The sequence below is a fragment of the Astyanax mexicanus genome, chromosome 23 (genome assembly GCF_023375975.1).
Source record: "Astyanax mexicanus isolate ESR-SI-001 chromosome 23, AstMex3_surface, whole genome shotgun sequence".
NCBI lineage: Eukaryota > Metazoa > Chordata > Actinopteri > Characiformes > Acestrorhamphidae > Astyanax > Astyanax mexicanus.
Window position 1 is genome coordinate 8,487,280 of NC_064430.1, and position 24,201 is coordinate 8,511,480.

At 37.6% G+C, this 24,201-nt stretch overlaps 1 protein-coding gene across 3 annotated transcripts in view; it reads right to left on the minus strand.

Annotated features, from left to right (window-relative positions):
- Positions 1–6,542: 6,542 nt before the first annotated feature.
- The window catches only part of esrp2 (epithelial splicing regulatory protein 2), a 32,141-nt gene continuing 14,482 nt past the window's right edge, over positions 6,543–24,201 (minus strand). The window contains exons 6-17 of one of the 3 annotated variants that reach the window (XM_049471157.1): positions 23,077–23,172; positions 20,969–21,023; positions 20,762–20,872; positions 20,398–20,530; positions 19,382–19,424; positions 18,029–18,330; positions 17,360–17,590; positions 17,005–17,203; positions 13,850–14,051; positions 12,420–12,597; positions 10,355–10,456; positions 7,907–8,029 (exon numbers count right to left, since the gene is read on the minus strand). In XM_049471157.1, coding sequence (XP_049327114.1) covers positions 10,370–10,456; positions 12,420–12,597; positions 13,850–14,051; positions 17,005–17,203; positions 17,360–17,590; positions 18,029–18,330; positions 19,382–19,424; positions 20,398–20,530; positions 20,762–20,872; positions 20,969–21,023; positions 23,077–23,172 — 1,637 coding nt within the window. In that variant the 3' untranslated portion in view covers positions 7,907–8,029; positions 10,355–10,369. Of the gene's footprint in view, positions 8,030–10,354; positions 10,457–11,908; positions 11,928–12,419; positions 12,598–13,849; positions 14,052–17,004; positions 17,204–17,359; positions 17,591–18,028; positions 18,331–19,381; positions 19,425–20,397; positions 20,531–20,761; positions 20,873–20,968; positions 21,024–23,076; positions 23,173–24,201 lie in introns of those variants that run through there. The other 2 variants (XM_049471158.1, XM_022667148.2) reach the window with 2 other exon arrangements.

Here is a 24,201-nt window from a genome sequence, read left to right on the forward strand (position 1 = left end):
ATCTTTTTAAAATACTGATTTAAACTGCTTTAAAAATATTTGAATGTTTTAAAATACTGATTTAAAAAGAGATTCCAACATGTTTTATAAAAGATTCAAACATTTTTTATAACATAGTAAGTGTGTGGTTAATTAACCGTGTCTGCCTAATACACACAAACAGTGCCTGAGACTTATATTTTTACTTTGACTATAGTTAGGGCTAACTAACCATACATAAAGCAGTTACTCTACTGATAAAAACACACATTTACAGCTTATCTGAGTGCTTAGGTACATACATAGCGCTATTTGCAAACATATATTCCATTAACTAGGCTGAGTTAATTACTTGTGTTGGGTATTATTATTAGCATTTATCAAAGGGAAAGCAATAAATCATTTAACCTAATCATCTAACATCTCCATATACACCCACTACAACAGCATGAGTGATTAGAGAGTTATAATCAACAATTAACTACTGCATGGGTAAACTACGGCAAAACATCAGGGACAAAACACTGAACTGGCTACACTAGGAAAATGCGTTTAACTACAGGCCTTTACCACCATCTAGTGGGCATTCCACCAACTACAGCTTACTGAATGAACCAAAACATCACTAAAGTGATGCCTAATTTTAAATAAAATCAGATAAATAGATTTAAGGTTAAAATAATTATGTAAATATCACAACAACAATTTATCAACTTGTACTTGTACAATTTATCAACTTGTTTTTTTACCATTTATACATTTTGATCTAGAAATCGTATCAGAACTACTTATATGACATAAAACATTTAACTAAAGCAAAATTAAAGTATCAACTCAAGCGTTTTACGTAAGTAAAAGTACAGGTTTAAAAACTATTCAACCCCTTAACACTCAGGTATTTTTTGTCAATTTTCTGCATTATATTACACGGCTTTATCCTCAATGAAAGTTTTTAATGTTACACAATGCTAAACATAACCAGAGACACAAACAAAACAAGGTCAAAAAGTTCCATTAAAATATTTGGAGTTGGTTTCGAACAGGTGGGCATCTTGACAGGTCTTTCCAATGGATTTGTCAAAATAAAGGTTTTCTAGATTTTGTGTAAAACACTGTAAGAAACATTTAATTTAGAACGAGTGAAATTTGAGGTCTTACCGAGAGATAATACACCAGAATCACTGTCCTTACTGTTGTCTTTTGGATCCAGGCTGCTGGAGTCTGTGATGCCAACAGGCCAGTGAGGAAGGCATGGCATCTCCTCAAATCTCAAAGTGAAGTATGCAAATGCCACATCTGGAGAAGAAGACAACAAATCAGTTTAAGAGAAACTGCCTGAAGCACTACAGGAAATACCACAAAACCTTTTTTGATCTTCCTTTTTCTGGGGAAAACACAGAAACCTCATCTAAAGCCCAGCCAGATTCTGCTTGGTGGGGTGAGAATGAGCCATTTCTGCTTCAGAGTCAAAGTCACACACCAACATCTATATGATTCTGGAGCAGGAGAATGGCTTATTTCCTCTATTTGACTTCATAAGAGAGAGTTTAGATTAATAGATTGTCAGATAAACAGATAGAAGGACAGACAGACACAAATGGGTAAGAGACAAAGTGACCCACCCCTAATTATCACATCAGGGTACTACTTTTTTAGAAAAATTCACACTGTTCTCATTATATATTATATCCCATTATATATCAACTAGAGACAGATTTGTCCACTATAATTTATTTTTAATCCTGGATATATGTAAATATTTTGAGTGCATTATTAGTATCCTGACATTCTGGATCATTAACTTGTGTTACAAATGTGATAAAATTTTGTATTTTTTGATATCTTAGTAGGCGATGTGCTATATATTGTATGCTATAATAAAATTTAAATAATTATAATGATAAAATTTTAATTTTGTTGCAGTAGTGCATTCTTGAAATACATTTCATGTGTATATAGTGTAATGTAACTGGCTTGATCACATTATGAGAACTCTGTCGCCCCCTTGTGTTCTTTATGTTAGAATGACATGAACTAACAATGCCAAAGGGTCAAACAGAATACCACTTAATATCACTTTTGCCATGTTTTCTGGTATGAACTAAACTTTGACTTTTGTCTACTGTTAAACTGATAGCGAACAGTTCTGGTCTAATGTGAGTGGTGCTTCGATTGCTTAGACAGCTGTGCAAATATGCAATGATAAGGTTCAATATTTTCTGTAAAAATAAAATTGAAAATCTCCCAGAAACAAAGAGCATAATTCACTTCATATCCCAAAATCACTAAACCAACTTATTTATGGCACGACCATCCAGTCCTGAAAGAGTCTGCATTGGCCACATTCCGAATAATGGATTTTGAATGTGATGCTCCTTTAATAACACTCTGCTTTAATACACCCTGAAACCTCTAAATACGATCCCTCAACTAAAACACCCCACAAGTTTCTGGTTGAGGGGGGCTGTGTATTCAACCACAACTTTAAATTAAATTCCTAAAATGTGTTGCAACAGTGAGCTGCGCCACAGAAGACTTCTGAAAGCCATACAACTGTATCAGATAATGCTGCTCCAGCTAGTGGCTCACTGGCAATAATTCAGCATTAATTATTCAACTGAAACAATAGGAATACATTAGATACTGTTTGTTTTATGCAATCTGACATGACAAAACCAACCTCACAATCAAGATCAAAGGGTGATTCTTGATGTGAATAGATGCCACTGTTTTAGTGTGCCCTCATGTCTATGTTACCTTCTGTCTCTCTCCTCTTAGTTAGATTGTAGCATTTGCCCCACTCGGTAATTAAAATAAATTTATTTAAGTAAATAAACACAGAACAGTTTCCATATCTTTATCTTTCTCCAATAAATGTGTCTATTGGATTTACTTAAAAGCCCTCAACAGTGATTACTGCGGTACAAACACTCCAAATGTTAAAACAAAAACTTACAAGCTTTAAATTATATGATTCTGTGAATCAGTTTCAATAACAGGGGATTGGAAGATTATATTGCACCAAAACAAGTTCTATTCAAACTAGCTCATCTTACTCAACAAGCTCTTACTTTAATATAATAATATATAATATATGTGTTGTGTCGTAGACTATAGAGATTAAGAGGCTAAGTATCAATTATGCTTTTGCTTAATGTTACTATTATTATTATTTTTTCCAGATTTAAAAACAAGACAAGGAGTAGAATGGAGGCACTTGATTGAATAGAACATGTTATGAAGCAATCTGATCATCCATTCAAATACTGCTGGAATTATTTCACACAAATCTATCACTACAAGCTCAAAAGGCTCAAAAAATTGTGGTTTGGCGATTGGAGTTGTTGGACCCCAGTTATCACTGTTGATGGATTTACTTTAATGCACTTAACTGTAATGTAAACAGCCAATAGCCAAAATGAACTTGAATAAAGAACAGTGCTCATACTTCTTTTCTTCTGTTAATGTGAAGTCCAAACGAAACACGCGGTGACCACCAAACATCCTGACTGATTTGACATTTGACCAAACCATTCCAAAGAGTGTTTAGAAAGACTGAGCCTGTCTGTTTTTGTCCTTCTTTTTTTGTTCTGTTTTTGAGTTTGAACTGATCTTGGCTTACATTGTCCCGAAAAGTCAGACTTAATCTCTTTTTTTCTTTTTTTTTTAAGCGAAAAAAAAAATAGTGGGATTGACCTTTATTTTAAATACCTTTATAAATGTTTGTATGTAACTAGCATGTACCAGTGAGTTTCAGAATAAACTTTAATAACTTTATAAAGGGTGAATGTTGCAACTGAAGCTGAGCAAGACATTTATAGGGCCTTTATAGAGCCTGTTCAGGAAAGAAGTGGAAATATTCTAATCAAAATTCTTCCATTTATAAATAAATGTCAATAATTGCTTATAAAACTGGTGACTGAGCTTTCTTTCCATCTATGGTTTTCTTTGCATCTTTAAGTGTCTCATTTATTGTCAGAGACAGAAGGGCATCATTTCAGTGCTTCTGACATAAAGCCAAACTCCTGAAGTTCCACCCTAACAATTATTTTTAGTCTCTTTTCAACTCAAGCTTACTAACAGTGTTTCACATCACAATCAAACAAAAACGCAAAAAGCATTGCCAACCTATCCCAGATTCTTAAAAACCTCCATCCATACTTTCATAAATTATCCCAAATTATCTTAAAAAAAAAACGATTTTCCCTTTTCTACTAAAAAACAAAAACAAAATATATATATTACTGAAAATAATGAACTTTATCACAATATGCTATTTTTTTGAGAAGGACCTGCATGAGCACGTTGGTCTGTGGGAGGCGCCGGTAACCAGGTTAAGACGGATAAACACAGTACTACTACAAAGAAAATGTATATTTTCTTTTGTTGTACTGCCATTTTAATCCCACTGAGAACCTTAAAAAAAGAAAAAAATATATATGTTTTGCTCCAAACCCCTCATATCCTGCGTGCCGGTATAAAGTGCATCATGCCCACCATCTCAGCTTCATTCCACAGTTCCTCAAAATTACTGGCCAGCTCCAGCAGCAGGACCATTCTCCGCTACAGGAAATTGGCTTTAATAAAGGAAAACAAACGCTTGTCATTTTCACATCAGCTTTCAGCAGCTGACAGAACTCACTCTGTTGACTTAAGACTCTAAACCGCAATGTGCTGGCAGAGCAGATTTTTCATGCAAAATGTTATCCATCTGTCAAATCCATTTCATGAAAATGCTGTGATGGGGAGGAGATCTGGCTGTCGGATAACTATGACAGCTATCTAAAATAACTAACAATCTAATTACCCTTTTTAAATGCCAGGCAAATCAGCAAACATTTGTGTGATTGCTACTTATCACACACATTGACGTGATTGCTACTTATCACACACATTGACTGATCATTAGTAGATAAAGTTTCTACATATAACTATTAAACAAAATAATTTAAATGCTTAAAGCATCTCTAAAGCATCTCTAAAGCATCTTTAAATGCTTATCTGCATCTCCGATACCCAGATCTTTATGCTCTAAAATATCGATACTTTTGATACTTCGGTCATTTGAGGCAATGAATATCACAATGTATAACGGAAACACAATTAAAAGTAACTAAACTATTTAGACCATGTCTAAATGGAATGCGCTTAGTGGGAACTACTTTTTCCTCCGCCTGGGTCAGTGCATAATGCGTAAGCACAGCGGCACGCTGGGCACTCACGTGGCCTGTACAGGGTTGCCAGGTCCGACAAAAAAAATATCCAGCCCAAACTCAGTCTAAAAACCGCCCTTCAGAAGCTTAAGGGTGTACTCACACTAGGCAATCCGAACCGTGCCCGGGCACGGTTACCTCCCAAAGCACGGTTCGTTTGGGTAGTGTGATCGCTCCGAACCGTGCCCGGGCACGGTACGCTGAACCGTGCCCGGGCCCGCTTGGAGAGGTGGGCCCGAGCACGGATCAAGATGACGTCAGTGACACATTTTATATTACTTGAGTTTTATGTTTCGCTCCTTTGGTCACTATTTATGTATATAGCAAGTACGTCTACCTTACTGATGAACGTGAATTGTAGTCCGCGAGTAAAGCTGCAAATTTCTCCCTGGACGTCTGCTGCTTGTGTAAAAACCTTCTTACACGTGCAGCACGATTAGCAGTAAATCGTTGTGTTGCACAATCAATGAATCTCTGGTTCAGTTGCGTATTTGCACGCCCAAAACGACTCCAGAGAAACAAAAACAACAGTACAATCCTGAACTCCATTGTTTTGCGCGCGCATACTGTTCTTCAAAACAAAAGTCACCTGTTGACGAAAGCGTGCTCGGGCACGGATCGTTTAGCGCAGTGTGAGTGCAGGCCTGCGGGGGAGTGGGGAGGGGGCCGAACCGTGCTCCGGCACGATTCAACCAAAACGGGCCTAAACTAGCCCAAAATATATATCTGTCGCACGTTTGAAGCAAACAGCAAAACAACTTAGTATTTTGTTTATAAGGAATTTATCACCAGCATTACTATTTAAATTATTTACTACTATTTACTACTTAAAGTGCTTAATAATATTGTAAAAGTTTTGTTTTATTAGTCATTTTGTAACAGTTTTATATTCCACAAGAACATTTATAGTAACAATTAGCAAAAAAAAAAAAAATTACTTACTTTTTATAGCACCCTGCTATATTTTACATTTATTTATTATATTTTTTATTACTTTAGTTTACTATACATTTCTGAGAATGTTAATACTTGGTTCATTTGTAGTATTTATTAATTTTTTATATTTTAGAGTGGATTACAAATGATTTAAATATTAATAATTGGTTACATAAACACCATAAACACGAAGGTGTTAACACCTGTGCAGTAAATAAGATAATATCTGTATTACTGATGTTAATAATTATAAAGCTGTACTTCTAATACATAAACACAAACTTGTCAGTGTGTTTAAATTGCCCAGATATTGATATATCCCATTTAAACTTGGCTTAGATGTATAATCTTTTGCAAGTATCCCATGCACAAACCTCTTTTTGTCTCAGCTGAACAAAATTAAATGAGATTAGATCAGGTTTTACAGAGTAATATTTTATTTGTTTGCATACAAGAGTCACATAAATGTCGTCTCTAGATTCATACAAGTTTCAAACTTGCTTAAAACAAAAAAAAAACAAGAAAGAAAATGCCCAATCGGTTGCCAGAGAGGCCTGCCAATCTTTGTTCAGCTGGTATTGCACTCTGGTTAATGAAGTAAAGGCAACAAAAGAAAGTCAGCACAGCCCTAATCTTAGCAGGTTGCTTCCTCACAGCTTAAAAAAATGAGTGGAAATACACAGAGCAGTCAAAAACAAGGAGACAGATTGTTATGGCCTGCTGACACTTTACAGCACTTCTTACAGTAGATACAGCAGGGAACAAAATCCATTGCCTCAGTCACTAGCAAAGGCCTAGAGGGAGAGCATGCAGGTCAAACTAAACAGAACTAGTTTGTGGCATTAAATAAAAAGAGATGTCTCTTCAGGAATTGAATAAACTAAGAGGGGAACACTCTGTTCACTCTTTTGAGTATTTCATTCTGAGCATTCAGGTACAGTGTGGTTTTACAGGGCTCTACAGTGCTCAATAACAGAAAGCCAACAAACAAAAAATCCTATCTTTATAAATCCTACTTTCAGCAAGTCGTCTACATAGTCTCTAGGTTTTAAAGCATACTTTGGCTGTGTATAACCTCTCTGTACATTCAGTAGTAGTGGCTTCCACACTCTACAGCTATATGGCATTCAGTAGTGTTTCAGTTTCAGTTTAACTCTTATATCCAGCAGGCCTTATGGCTTAGCCCTTGTATTATAATATTGCACTGCCTTCCATTGGCTTACAGGGAGTAGTGTACACGTTAGAAAAGAGTGGATACTTTAGTGTGGCATTCACCCACAGGAAGAGCTTGAGGTTAGTTTTTTTTTTTTTTTTTTTTTGCTCCATAGCACTTGGAAAAAGAAGGCCTCGATAACGGTTTAGATGTACAAACATCTAAAACATAACAAGAAATAATATTAATAAGGCACACAGCTAATATCCACGCCTTTTTTTTTACTCCCTGTGTCTCAAAACGCACACGGCTGATCTACACAAAAATAAGGCACTTATACATATCCAAATACAAATACATATAAATACACAATGTTTTTCATGTTAGTTTCCCTCCAGCGGTAGCAGCACATTATTCATAACAAAAAAACAAACACAAAAAAGGAGGAGTAAAGGCTGCCCGTGTGCCAGCTGCACAAGAGGTTGGTTTAGAGGTGGGGTACACAGGTCGCAGGCTAATGGAGGATCGTCGGGTGAAGTGCGGAGCTTGCTCGTTCCTCGGTCCAGCAGTCAGTTTAGAGTTTTGGTCAATCGCAGCACATCAGACGGACAGGGTGACCAGAGAGAGGGAGGTTGGAGCGCTCGGCCACGGCCCGCCTCGCCACCTCCTCGCTGGGGAAAGTCACCAGGGCCTCCCCGCTCCGCTGGCCACTCAGATTGTACAAGACAAGGACAGAGTCCGCCTGGAGCTGTAACAGACACGCACACAAAAAAAACAAACACACACACACACACACACACACACACACACAGGTTTCAAACTTGCTTAAAATAAAAAACAAGAAAGAATATGCCCACTCGATTGCCAGAGAGGCCTGCCAATCTTTGTTCAGCTGGTATTGCACTCTGGTTAATGAAGTAAAGGCAACAAAAGAAAGACAGCACAGCCCTAATCTTAGCAGGTTGCTTCCTCACAGCTTAAAAAAAATGAGTGGAAATAAGTATCATCTACACAGAGCTGCCAAAAACGAGGAGACTGATTGTTATGGCCTGCTGACACTTTACAGCACTTTACTAACGTGTAGGATAAATTGGGCTAGACTGGACTGGACTAGGCTAAGAATGGAGATTCATGTATATTCTTTAAACATTTGAACACACAAACCATCTCTTACTCTGTGTCAAAATTTCTTAATGAATGGACCAATAAAACATTTACAAAATGACCTGAAATAAACTCTTTACATTGTCTTACATTGAAAGTTAAAATTGTTTTTAGTTCAAAACTTGCTGTTTTGAAAACACATGTTTTTCCTTGGACAGCAACAATATTTATATCCAGAGGTGGCTAGTAACTAATTCCCATTTGTTCAGTTACAAGTGCGCAAATGTTAACACAAAGTTAAAGTTTTAGCAATTAGAAAGTACAAACATACTATAAAAAAGGAACCTAGTTTTTGTCATTAAAATGTATTCTTCAATTCCTTTTTTGTGTTTAATTTTACTCTATTGTTTTGCAGACAGCAGCTGCACTGCTTGGTGACTGGTATCACTTCTCACTTGTGAGAATTATGATGTAATTTTAGATGAAGGGTGGATCAAAAACAGAAAATTAAACTGAAATAAAATAGAAGAGTTTTGGAACAATGCACCATCTCCAAACATAAAACATTATTGTAATAGGCCTACTTCCATTTATCATAGTATTAACTGCAATTGGTACTAATCATTAAATATTTTCCAGTACCAGCCCCAAACTATATGACATGACCATCTGCTTGACTGAGACTACTACTACTAGTCACTACTGTGACTGTGATTGGTGATCAACACTGCATTGTTCGTTCTGAGACCTCCCCCAGACTGTGATTGGGGCTCATCTTGCATTATTTGTGTTGATTTTAGTTAGGTCTTTTAAAGAACACAGAAAGCTTAACATTATTTATTTAAGTTAATTACTTTAAAACTTTTTTTTATTTTGAGCTTTTTTTCTCCAATTTATTACAATTTATTACACTCACAACGCTAAAATATCCACTCATTGATTACACTTCAAAATATATTCTATTTATTATACAATTGAGCAGTATACAAGGGTTCTCAACTAGTGAGCGGCAGTTAAACCACCCGTAGGCCGTGAAACACCCCAATAGTGGTCTGCAGGCCCAATTTCAAGATGGGGGAGTTGCCCATAGTAGGCCAGTAATGGCATTTTATGTCATAAAAGTAGGTTATGATTGAAAAAAACTAATAAGCAAACATTGAAAGATTTGTGCCCTAAGAAAGGGAAAAGAAAATTACTTGTTTTGTCCAAATTTTCACATTTACAGTGTCAGAAATTGAGATTTTTTTTTACATAAAAAGCAAAGTCTTTTCATGGTACCCAATATGATTTCTAGTTGAGAACCTCTGCCATATCTCTATATTTTCGTAATTGTAATCATGATCCTGCAGACGAAGACAGAGCATTATACACCACAGAGTATCAAGATCAATTAACATGATATGCTTTAAGTTCATGCAGACCCATTCTACACATCTAAAGAGCTTCCTGCAGACGAAGACAGAGCATTATACACCACAGAGTATCAAGATCAATTAACATGATATGCTTTAAGTTCATGCAGACCCATTCTACACATCTAAAGAGCTTCCTGCAGACAACAAAACAAGTTAGTAAGGATGCATAAAAATAAAAGAGCTTTATTAGAAATTCCAGAACAGAAAGGAATGCAATGCAACTCTTGTGGTTACATTAGAAAGACGATGTAGCCTGATGAAGATCAGCTAAAAAACCATCCAAACCCAACAGCACACTGACAGAAAGGAATAAAGCTAAATTGGTTAATCAAACATGAGGGGGGGGGGGTCATCTTCATTAATCAGCAAGCGACAGATAAGATAAAAGTAAAGGAGGAAAACTGAGCAGATAAAATAAAAGGAGGGGACTGCTGAGAACTGCTGGGAACCTCGCTGTCTATCAGGAAACCCAGGAGAGAAAGCGGAAGAAAAGGAAGCACAGCGGTTCAGTCCATGCAGGGCCGGCGGCAGCAGAGCTCACTGTGGGACCTTACCTGGAGGAGCGCCCCCTACAGGCAGAGCCACTCTTTGGACTGGATTAGAGCACGGGTCTGATCGTTCACTCCCATCACACTGCTGTAATCCTCAGGAGCATACTATACAGCACAACAGCCTACGGTCAGTGCTACATCCACCACACTCACAGGTTAAACAGTCTAAACACTGGATCACTTCACTGGAATAATGTCTGAATAGCAGTGCAGTAATATTTTACAGTTTACCTCAAGAATACCTTCAGCATAGAGTGATTGGCAATATCCTTACAATTTAAAGCTGGCCAATGAGACAATATTTTAACATATCATGATAAATGTTCTAATAAATGTGTCATGTTGTATTGTACAAAATAATATTGCCAACATTTCTAAATATTGTTATTGCAAAAATACCATAAAATACATCTCTGGAAAAAATTAAGAGACCACTTTAGTTTCTGATTAAGTTTCTCCGATTTTGCTATTTATAGGTATAGTATATGTTCGAGTAAAATTAACATTGTTGTTTTATTCTATAAACTTTGGACAACGTTCCTCACAAATTCCAAATAAAACAATTGCCATTTAGAGCATTTATTTGCAGAAAATGAGAAATGTCTGAAATAACAAAAGAAAGAGCTTTCAGATCTTAAATAATGCAAAGAAAACAAGTTCATATTCAAAGTTTTAAGAGTTCAGAAATCAATATTTGGTTGAATAACCCTGGTTTTTAATCACAGTTTTCAGGCATCTTGGCATCATGTTCTCTTACACACTGCTTTTGGATAACTTAATGTAAACTTTATAACTCCTGGTGCAAAAATTCAAGCAGTTCAGCTTGATGGCTGTGTTCATCCATCTTCCTCTTAATTTTACCAAATTAAAAATCTTTGGAATAAAATTAAGAAAAAACATTCATTAAATGGTCTCATTTTTTCCAGAGCTGTATCATAATATTATTTAAGGCTATATGGGCCATCAGGTAAATTTTTTTTGATTATATCTGTCAAGTATTTATTTTACTTCAGTTCTGAATATATAGAGTGCATTATTTTGGTGGCCAACACACACACTCCCACATATACACACACAAGAGTGAGGGAGTGCGAGGGGGAAATGAGAGGTACAAAAAAAAAAAAAAAAACTCACCAAAAGGAAACCCTCTTCCCGTAAAATGTATGTGAAGTGTGCGCTCTGTCTGAGCAGCTAAAAGCACACTTAGCAAGGTGGCTAGAGTTCCCTTTTAATGGTTCAGCCAGAAGTCAAAGCTAAATCCAACTTCTCACACACACACACATACACACTCCCATACACACTCCCACACTTAGACACAGGCAATGAAGTGAGCAGCCTTCCTCCCTCAACCACACACTCACCCCTTCTTACCTTCCATCTACAACACCCTGCTACTCAACCGGGAATTAAAAGCCCACAAACACCCATTCCCAATATAAAAGCACCAATCATTCATTATTTCTCACTCTTTCCTACCATCTATCCATCCACACACCCATCCTTTCACTCATTCCCTTTCCTGCACCCCAGTTAAATCCTAGCTGCTGAAGTTCATACCATGCATTGATGTCTCCGTCTACTCAGACGTCAGCCAATAAGGAGAAAGAAAGGGGGCAAAAATACACAGAACAGTGCATTTGTACTTTGAACATTTTTTGTATATGTATACATAGAAAATTGATAAAAATATATACATGCATTATGTATAGTGCCCACTGTGTTTACTCTGTCACTAATGTGGAGGAGCTGTAATGCTGAATTTGTTTAAAACTTGTGGCTTTATATATTTTATTTATTTAGAATATTAAAAAAAAAAAACTTCCAATGTCTTAAAATTCTTAACAGCTAAAAATGCATTAGTGTAACTGCAAAGTTATGCTTTTATATGATCTTATCAGAAGGATAAATTGTTCTTAAATGGTCTTAAAATGGCCATGATACTGTTTATCCCCAATATTTCTTAATATAGCATCCAAAAAATAAATAAATAAAATATGTCACCGCAACAAAAGAAAGTAGCATAATAATAGAATAATAGAAGATGATAGACGGTGGCTCAGTCTTTTACCTGGAAGCCCTGAAAGAAGCTGAGTATGTCTTTGACGCCAGCGTTGTATGGCAACCCCTGCATGCGGACCAGAGCTCCAGGCTGGGGCAGAACGGGTGGAGGTGGCTGAGCCACTGCAGCCGCCATTGAACCTGGAGGAGCTGCGAAGTAGCCTACTGTAGAGGGCGACACTGGAGGGCTGAGAGAGAGAAAGAGAAATAGAGACAGAGAGAGAGCATTACATTTACATTACCCACAAGTGACTGGCTTCACTGTACATCCACACAAAGATCAATTGATAATCTGATAACTACAGTACTACAGGTTGGACAAAATAATACTGATATTGTATTGTGGCATTATTAATCAATATTTATATTAAAGCATAGGCTTAATATGGTGCCCAACCATCGTGAGATGCCCTCTGACTCCTACCCCTGTTCATGTAGACAGCCTTTATGTTTTTTAAAAATCAGAATATGGCCTAAAAGTCTGATTAAGACATAAGAGAGAGAGCGCTGGATTTAAACTTATTAATCAGATTTCCCAAAATTAGAGTATTCTCAGATTTTTCAGTCCATGCATGCTTGAAACAAAGCAGAAAATAAGCAAGCAGCAATTAACACAGCATCCGCATGATCGCGTCCCAACACTTTTGGAACAACGCTGAAACTGAAGAATTTAAATAGGGACACCTTGATTGAATTACCGTCAAACTCCAATATCCAGTAGTATTTATGAAGTACATTTAAATTAAGAACAATGGTTCTCAAACTTTTAAAGCAATGTACCAACCATGATCAAACAAACACTTTTAAGTAACTTATTGATTGCTGTGGTTTGCTTTACCTCACTCTTTTGTATTTTGTACTAAATGTAGTACATAATAACCCAATCATTCATCAATGATATAAGAAGTTAAATAATACAATTTATAAACTTTTAAAGAAATGTACCACCCATGATCAAACCAAAAAACAAAAAAACATTTTGGAATCACTTACTGGGGCTACTGTGTGGGCCTTACCCACTTGGGAAATTGGGAAATTTACAATTGTGTCTTGTAAATGCAAGAGGAAAATAACAGGAGTGCGAGAGAATGTAGTGGACTACAGGGGAGTCTACATGGCACACCCTTAAATCCTAATCTAATTATTTTGCCATTATTACTAATGCAGAGATTACTGTAAATCATGAGGTTCCACAGGGTTTAGTTGTAGGGCCTATCAAACTATAGTGTAGAACTGTATTTACAGAAGTGAGTACACTTACATACAAGCTCTAACAGGTTAAACACAACACAAAAAAACTGAAGAAATTGTGAAAATTAGGTTAAAAACCTCATATTTCACCAGGACATCTGGTGTACCATTCTGAAACGCTTTGTGAACCGCAGTTTGAGAACCACCTGCTCTGAAGATGAAGCCGCTGTGTTTGGAATGAGCTCGTACCTGGGGTAATAGGCTGTGTAGTTCATGTTCATGTTCATGTACAGTTGTGGCTGAGGAGAGTAGTAGGTCAGAGCGGGAGCGGGACTGTGAGTCGGGGGCTGTGGAGTTCTGGGTGTGGCCAGCAGGGGGGGCTGATAGAGGGCCTCAGCGGAGAGCATGGCTGCTGGGGACGGAAACGCAGCGTAGGTCGGTGGAGAAAGGCCTGGGGGGGGGGGGGGGGGGGGAGAAAGGAATAAATAAGAGTAAACCAAGACAAGGGTAAAACAAGAGCAGCCACATACGTGATAGCGATATACTGCAAAGAGCAGAAGGTCATTTAAGCATTATAATTCAACACTGCCAATGCAACTCAGTCCTAATATAAGTCCAGCAAAAGGTTTAAAAGTGAGAACACAAAGTTTTAAAGCCTTTAATAGTGGGACAGACTAAAGCATATTTATTAGAGAGGGGCAACTATTGGCACTTAGTTGTCACTTATCTCTGACCACACTTCCATATTTTTTTCTCAGGCATAATTCACACGCAGTTTTAAAAGAACCAAAATGCTTAGATTGGTCGCCGCTGCTGTTACAAGGAAATTGTGGCTAACCGGCTGCTGCCAAATCTGCTTTGCTTTTGAGTGGCCCTCACCAAAGGGCCTAAAGGGTTCTTCGATTTAAAACTGTGGAGAACCCTTTAAGGAACCCTTTAAATTAAAACGGTTTCTCCACCATTTCAATTTTATGAGCTTCCAAAAGTTCCTCTAGGATCTTACAGTTTAACAGTGTGAAGCTTCTTGTCATCCTCACGATTATACATTTTATTTGTAATGCACTTTACATTTGAACCAAATCTCGAAGTGCTCCACAGTAAAAAGCATCATGATAATACCAACAAACTATAAAACATATTAAAAGTCCTAGTCAGACTATGATCTGAGGATTGCCGGTTCGCTGGGCTGGCTATTTGGGATTGCTAAATCAGCAGCAGTTTAAAAAGAAGCGTTGATGGATTTCACATGTGCTATTTTTCACCCTCCAAGTGTTGGGGCATTGCTAGTAATAGGGGGAGTTCTAATGACTGGGTTGGGTAATTGGCCTTTTAAATTGGGGAGTAAATGGGATAAAAATTAAAAAAAAAAAAAAAAAAAAAAAAAACATTAATAGAAAGTTCTATAGCTTTCAATCTGTGGTCCCTCAGGCAAGCTACAAAACCAGAGAACAACTATATAAAACATTAGTTAACACAACACAAGTTAACCTAAACATCATAAGATCAGGACTGCAGGATCGTAAGTCTGCAAGGGACTGAGGAATTAACACATGTAACATAGGAAACCCAGCTAAATGTCTGGCACCAATACTGCACAGCTCCTAAGACTGGTTAGCAATTTATATCTGTGCAAGTAAATAACAGCAGAATTTCCTGGCACAGCACATCCTTCAAAAGGTCAATAAAAAAAATACTTAAAATAAAATATACACACACCTAAACAGACACGGATATTTACACACAAACAGGTTGCTTGCAAAAAGGACCTGCTGCACTCCACACATTAACAATGTACACACAACCTTACAGTGTGTGTGGGGGAATGTCATTTGCTTTAGATTACCTCAACTGGCCCCAGAACAGCCAGCCTACCCCTCTCTGCTTCAGCATGCACAAATAAGGGCCCATTCCCAAACCAAGGTCAGGCAGACAGATCAAATCTCCACGCAAACAGGGCGCTTTTAGTCCCGATTTAAGCCCCGTCTTTATAAATGCCAAAACCTTGCACCTCTCCGGCAGGGACAGGGGCGCTCACGTTGCGGCGTCCAAGATAAGCTGAAATCTAATCTCAAAAGTCTAGGCCGATAGGAGCGAAGAACAGCACAGGCTTGAGTACAATCTACACTATCAGCCCTGCTCAACAGGCTGCACCCACTGCTCTGACAAAGCTCACATCCACCCTATTGGGAAACAGAAAGCTATTTTTTTATGGCATCACAAACTTTGACTGTAGGCAAGCAATGCTGGTCAAACATAAGAAATGATTTAGCTCTCAATCTAGATCTGCTGCACCCATGTCATAATCTAAAACAACAGCGAAATTACAATACGTTTCTCTGAACTTAAAAAGCAATGACTATAGAAATACATAAACGCTAAGTGAAGCCAGCAAAGGTCTAATGCCTCTGCTGGCTGGTTGCAGTATGATGTTTAAACAGAGAAAAGATGGTTTAACAGAGATGTTGTTGAGTGTCCAGGCAACTAGATAGCTAATAATACTCAGAAACTCAAATAAACTCAAGCTATATGTCCCAACCCAGCTCCTTTAATATATTTTGCATTGTACTAAAATACATTTATTTTTTGGGCTCTGGAAAAAATAAGAGACCAATTTTTTTATTTTGTTTATTTTACCAAATTGAAAACCCTCTGAAATATAATCAAGAGGAAGATTGATGATCACAAGCCATTAAACTAAGCTGAACTACTTGATTTTTTGCACCAGGAGTAAAGGCATAAAGTTATCCAAAAGCAGTGTGTAAGACTGGTGGAGGGGAACATGCCAAGATGCATGAAAACTGATTAAAAAAACATGGTTATTCCACAAATATTGATTTATAAAATTTTAAAACTTGTTTCCTTTGCATTATTTGAGGTCTGAAAGCTCTGCATCTTTTTTGTTATTTCAGCCATTTCTCACGGTCCGCAAATAAATGCTCTAAATGACAATATTTTATTTGGAATTTGGGAGAAATGTGGTCCGTAGTTTATAGAATAAAACATACCTATAAATAGCAAAATCAGAGAAACTGATTCAGAAACTGAAGTGGTCAAATTTTTTTCCAGAGCTATATTAGTTACTTTTATACTTTTAGTAGTTTTAAAACCTGTAATTTTACTTGAGTAAAAAACTTAAACTTCTACAGAAGTACTAAAAAACCCTATTATCTATACTTTTACCCAAGTAATGAATGTCAATTTTACAAAGCCTTCACTTGAGGATGAAGATACTCTCTGTCAAATGAACCAAGACCAGCTAGCTGCATTATAACGATATCCCAATACCACAGAACACAGGTTAAACTGAAAACCTGAGCACCTGTGAAGAACTGTTTGCACTGATTATTGGGAGGAGCCTAAACATGACCAGCTGCATTCATTACAGGGTGAGGAGGGGTACATACAGGGCAGTTTGCAGGGAGGAGGAGAAAGGCCACTACGGTTCAGAGTTCCCCCCATCAGCACAAAGCTCATCTCTTCAGTGGAGCACTGGAACACCTCTACATAACGGTCCTTCATCATCTTCTTATGGCACTTCTGGGACACCATGAATGCTCTGTCAGCCGACTTCATCTGGATGAAGGCATCACCAGAAGGACGACCCTGAAATAACAGACACAGGTTATTTATTGTTTCTGGTGTGAGACTGTAAAGGCATGTGTGTTTATTATCAGAGTATTGTCAGAATAGAGAAATTCATTTAGGGCTAAACTATAAAATCAGACGATAGTCAGTCAGTCAGTCTTCTCCTCTTCCCACCTGTTGATTGAGCACCATGTGAACACCATGTGGTTTGATATCTATAGTGTGTTCTCCCATGAACTCCAGGATGTCCTCGATACCCGCAGTGTAGGGGAGCCCCCGCAGACGGACGCAGTCTCTGGTGCTGGCTGTGGTGATGAAGGGAGGCGCAGCAAGTACAGGAACCGGAACCATGGGAGGAGGAGGGAGCGTGGAAATCAGTGGAGTGGACATGTAACGATTCAACACCTGAAAAACAAAATAACAAACACACACACCAGGATTAGTATTCATGAAAGTTATCATGTTTGAACCTTATTTGGACCTTGAGTTTAGTTTCTTTCATTTGGTCAGAAGCAATAAGCAGGTGTGAAAGGTGTTGTGAACCATGATCTAAACCAAGGGCCAAAACCCAAACTCTCATATTTGCATATTTGATTCCTGTATCTATTTGAAATATAGATTAAACATTAGTTATAAACTTAAATACAGGGAATCTAAGACTAATATGTTATACGTTTTGTTCTGGCAAGAAGGCTGAATTTGACACAACACCTGGAAAGGCATCTAATCGAATTAACAAAAGCCAATCAGTGTCAAGTATAGGGTGACATAGCTTGCATAAATGAGGACAAAAGGACCTTCAAAGTTAAGTGTACAGACTTGCCTATAAAGAATTCGACTGACCTGCTGGACCTCAGCTGCAGTACTGCGGAAAAGTTCAATGTATCTCTTCCCCAGAATCTGCTTGTGCTTCTTCAGAGCGTTCTGTGCATACTGCTCACAGGCAAACAGCACAAAGGCATCGCCTGTGGGTCTTCCATCTGGGAACTTGACAAAGAGCAGGCCCTCAGTTCCATCCGTTACAGGACTATCAGGGCCCAGGAACCCGAGCACGTCCTGCTGCGTGGCAGTGAAAGGCAGGCCACGCATGCGGATGATCACCTGGTTCTCCTTAGACAAGAACTGAGCCACTTCATTGGATGTGCCTGAAGAAAAGAGGAAGAAACAGCAGTCAGTCATCACTAGGAGTTTTACACTTCTGTGTTAATCCAAATTTAATAGATTAAAACTAGGGATGCAGAAAATGTTTGAATTGTTGAATTGGCTAAAATTGATGTTCAGCTGAATAGGCAAAGAGATGAAAGAACTACAATGCTATGTTGTTACAAGACAGGAAATGAGAGAGAGAGAGAGAGAGAGAGAGAGAGAGAGTTTAAATTAATTTTTACACCCTTATGAATTAAATGAAATAAAGTTTACTACCTTTTAACAAACTGGCAAACTTTTTTTTACAATAAAAGATACAAGCTGTACAGGTCTAAAATAGTAGTTTTCGCTAAAGTAGCTAACAAGGTGTTAGCATTATTTTATTAACCAAAAGTGGGACTTGGGTAGCACTACTGAGGTAAATTTTTGACTAAAATTTCACTGCTGAGGTAAACTCAGAATAGAACTGCTGAGATTAAGGTTTGGTTTGCTTTGTTGGTGTTTCAAATATACTTTGAAAACCAGAAAGTGTATTGACAGAAAGTGTATTGACCCACTAGGATTGTGTTCAAAGTTCAACAGAGAAAGGAAAAAAGTGTGTCAGGGCATCTGCTGTGGATCTACTTTCACCCCTCTCTCAATAGGCACAGCAATATCGCGGCCTGCCACCGGCTCTTTACACCCTGAGTGTGAGAGGGCAGAGCCGGCCTTTTCAGCGGCTGCTGCCTCTGCTGCCTCTCAGGGGAAGCTGCTGTCTCTCGGGTGCGGGCACGGGTGAGGTGGGGAGGGGGAGAATAGAGTTTCCCCCTGAACCTGCTCAACATGAGTCAGCACAGGTACACAACACACAAAAGAGCCTTTGATTCAGAGAGAGAAACAGAGAGAGAACGAGAGCAAAAGAAAAAGAGAGAGAGAGACTCACTCATACACCACATCACAGGGAAAAGTTCCCGCTACTATTCAATCATGTGTGTGTGTGTCCATATTCTGGAAGTCTGTAATCTAAGACTTCCAATACACCGTACCACAAAGCCTATAGAATCTACTCACCTCCAGCAATCTTTAGGAACTCCTCTCCAGTTGCTTTATACACCTGCAACAAGGAGAGGATAAATATAGCACAAGAAGTATAGGATTTCTAATAGCACATAGTCTTTTTTTTTTTTTTACACACAGCATCTATAGCACACACACAGTGCCACATCCTAACATTCCCCTCTTCTAAAAGTACAGTTTGCAGATTTTCCAGCTCCATCAGTCCTTACCTTAATCTGCCAATTAACAGGTAATCTGAATCACGTACGCTTGAGCAGGAAAAGCACAAAAATGCCCAAATCCAGCCCTCCAGGCTCAGAACTGCCCACCATAAGCTTATGTTTGGCTACTCTAGAAAACCCTATTCAATTGTTTTCAATGGGCTTTATTTTGGGAAGTAAGCTCAACAATGACTATTGGGGACTGAAAGGGTTAATTGTGAACAATGTTGTTTTCAACCTTTTATTTATTTTAAAGATTTATTCCTAATTTTCTCCCATTTATCCCCCAAATAGGATAAATCACCCTAGAAGTGATTAGGTAAAAGAGCGCCATCTACCTACCCAGAGAGAGAAATTGAGCTCTTTTAGGGCTCCGACAGCTGACGGCAAGCTGCATGGGCAGGATTCAAACCAGCTGTTCTTTAGACCACTGGGCCACTCTGTGCACATTTTTAGTTTATATTTGATATTGACCTGTTTAGTTCACTAACCATCTCTAAACAGTAAATATAAATATAATAAAAATCGTTTTGAAACCAAATACAATTTAGCTCTTTATTTTGCCTTATTGGTTCTCTAGTGCTGCCATGCTCTAATGTGTGTGTTACTGTTTTTCCAATGCAGTGGGCAGGCCAAAGCTACTGTTTCTCTGACCTGTAATTGTTTTCATTGGCTGGTTTACGATCTATTCTGATGGACAACAGGTCTCAGTGTCACGTCCAACAAAATATTTAACATAAAAGAAAATAAACGTACATTTTAATGGAAGTGGAGTGAGTAAATGGCTGAAGGGCTCTGGGGGCAACTCACCTCTATGTATCTGCTGCCCATGTGGTGTTTGTGCCGTTCCAGAGCCATGTCTCTGTGTTCAGAGTTGATGAATCTCACCAAAGCCTCTCCATTCCTGCGGCCCTGAGCGTTCAGACACAGCGCCACCCCGCCTCTAAAACACGGACAAAACAGAATAAAACGTAGATTAAGAATAGCGAATTATTAGAATACTGCAATGCCAGTTGCAAACATTCTTAATACTGCAGTGTGTTTGATAAATTTGACAAACTCCAAACAAATGTCACTCCCACCAATGTAACTTAATTCTAAATGTGACTAAACACAACGCCCAGGACAAACTGAACACGGAGCAGAATACAAATATTCTGAGCTCTCTTCTTACTTGGCAATGTTAAGGCCCTTGAAGAAGCGAGCGATGTCCTGGTCAGATGACTGCCATGGCAACCCTCTGGCTCTGATGACCGTCTCGCTGTCCACAGCTTCAGTCTTACTGCTGTAGAAGAGATACAAGCAGACCGAGAGCAGCTCAAACACTATTACATCACAGACTCAGAAACATGACAGACCAGATGCTTTAGGAGAGACTTACCAGGCTCCAGACTCAAACTTGTACTTCACCGGCTCAAGCGACGAGAATTTATGATCTAGAAAAGAGAAAAAAGAGAAAAAGGAGGGCTTGACATTCATGTTAATGCTTTAAATACATTATATATTATATAGATAGTTTACATTCAAACCATTCGGTTTGTAAATTATGTTTGAATCAACAAAGCGAAAGCAATAGTTTAACCTGAAATTAACACAGGTTGAGAAATAAGTGCATGTGAAATCTGTGAAACCGCCAAATTGAGAAAGCGTGTAGGACATTGACAAATCAGCACAACACATGGGAAACACAAGTCTAAAATGTTCTCATATGTAAATTGACATTTTCCTCAAATACAACTCAATTGATTTTATTTTATAATTTTTTTTGCTGTTACATTGTTTTCACATTTACTTATAACAATCCCTGTTATAATCTAAAAATCATTCATGAAAAGAACATCTTGCAAACTGTAAAGCACAGGGTAAATGAATCAGGATTTGGGTTTGTGATGCACACAGAGACACATTGCATATGTGAAGGGGAAAAATGGATTACACAAAAATGCAAGAGAATTCTGGATGCAAATGCAAAATCTCATGTTATACGGATTAACTTGATAAGCACAAGGCTTGTACTACAGGATAATGATCCAAAATATACTCAATATATTCAACTATGGACTAGCTTTTGGATTGCCCCCAAAAGCTCCCTGACATTTTACTCCACTGCGCTACTGCACATTATTAGATAGATAGATACTTTATTGATCCCCGAGGGGAAATTCTTGACCATTCAAAGTATGACCATTCATTCTTTACCATTCAAAGTAAATAAACATTTACCATCACTGGTCTTCACCTTAAACAGGAAAAGACAATTTGATCTTGATAAAAGATCATTACTTGCTAACGGAGATGAACGGAAGTTGGCTGTGACTAACCTTTCCACTTCTGGTCTCCTCTGACATTTTTTGTGGGTATGGTTTTACTTTTTCCATTAAAATTCTGCAAATAGCCCACATCCTAGTCAGGTAGTTTTTTCCCTGTGGTGTGGGTGTTTGCCACAGAAGCCATGATTCAATGCAGGTCACTAACTGTTTTGCTTCCAAAGTAACTTTAATGTTTTAACAGATTACAGCTACTAATGCAGGGCCTGAGCTTAAAACTCCACTTAAAAACTTTAGTTTTCATAATCAGCAAAACATAATCTCTGGGTTTAAAGAGAGGATTTCACTCAACCTAAACATCTAAATCTATTGGTGCTCTAAACATTGGATTTAAAAGGTGTTACATTATAAGCGCTCACTTTAAAATCACAAACGTTATAATTTCATCATTTAATGAATGAACACATATACAGGCACATTAAGGCTGTAATGCTTTTTAAACGATAGCATAAGCCAATGTCCCCATAGCAATATTTAAGACTTAGATCAAAGGTTTAAGTTTGTTTAGTGTAGGCTCACTGGTAAAATGAAAAAAATACCAATGGAACACCATGAAACACCAGTACTACTAATTCTGGATTAAAATCTGAAATTAAATACTTTAACTACACCTATAGAACTCTAAAGTCCAGAAGTACAATAAGACTGAGAGCCGTATTTTAACGATCTATGAAATAAACTGATCCATGGGTCACTCGTAAATCCATTTTTGCGGACTACCCTTGGGGCGGATTGGTATTTTAACTGTGCAGCACTTTTTGCTTCTAAGCAGAGGAAAATGATCTCCGCATTCACGCTGTGAAAATGTGAACAGCAATGTTATTTTATTTAGTATTCTGTTTATCATTAATGTAAAAGTTGGTGCATCTGCAAAGCCAAGATAGGTATGGATGTCTAACGGTTGACTGTTGTCAGGGTTTTAATCAGTCAGTGGCGCATCTGTGTTTTCCACCACCAAGATAGCAATACACCACAAATTTACCTGAACACACCTCACTGCCTGACCACCACGTTGTTTGGCATGGGTATGTTTGTAAATTCTGCTGCTATTTAAATGGAACAGGCGGAAGGCGTAAAAAAATAGACTGTTGACTGGCGGGTGTACGATAGAGCCCAGAGTGTATGCAGTCATATGTGAGGATGTAAAGATACTTTTACTGACTGTATGGCTCAGCCAGGATGTGCTGGATGATCATCATCATGCTCTTCACCTCCCTCACTCCAGCCAGCTGCTCGTTTACTGCAGGGAGACACAAATCTGTGGACTCGAATGTAAGGACAACCAGCATATACAATACACAAAGGATAAAACAAAAAATATATATTTAAACTAGTGATAATACAGTGCTGTTAAGACAATTTTAAAATAATTAAAATAAATAAGAAAGTATGGAAAATGAAAGGTAAAAGCACAGCTCATGAATGCCACCAATTAACTTTTAAAATCATTTTTTAAATTAACTTTTTTCGTTGCTTTCCAATAAAAATAAAAAATAAACAAATAAACTAAACTAGACTTTCAATAGTGTTAAAAATGCAATACATTTTGCACTGAGGGATTAATACTGTAGATTAGAATCTAAAGTGCAACCAATTCCACATCCTGTAGGTCAGTGGTTTTCAACACCAGTGTACACAGCAAATCTAACACAAGTCTAAATAATCAGCTGATGAGTTGGATTAGCATGGCCTGTATAAAAAATGTATGACAAATAACAAAACTGAAATTTATTTTTATTGTGGTTTTGAACTGCTTGTTTATAAAGCAAAACGTAAAGCCTAATATTGCTAAAACAAAATATAAAATTGTCATCATCATTCTCAAGAGACAACAAGGAAAAATGCTAAGACTACCAAAACTCCCATATTTTGGTTGCTTCTTTCACAATGTGGCCAAAAACACCATATGTTGACAGAAAGGGATCATGTAAACTGGCCAGGCATGAGCTTTTGTTTTAGAGGCAGACGTATTAAAAAGAGACTCTCTGTGCACCACCACCTTGGAATTCATTCATGATAAATTGATGAACGAGCAGCAGAGGTGGAAAGTAATTAATTACATTTACTCAAGTTACTGTAATTGAGTAGATTTTATGAGTAATTTGTAATTTTTAAAGTAGTTTTTTAAAATAGGTAATTTTACTTTTACTTAAGTACATTCTGACACAAGTAATTTACTTTGCTACATTGGAAAACTCCCAATTACTGAGTAAAAAATAAAATGCTGGGGGGGAAAAAAATTGTCTGAATTAAAAAAAAAAAAAAAAAAAAAAAAAAAAAAAAAAAT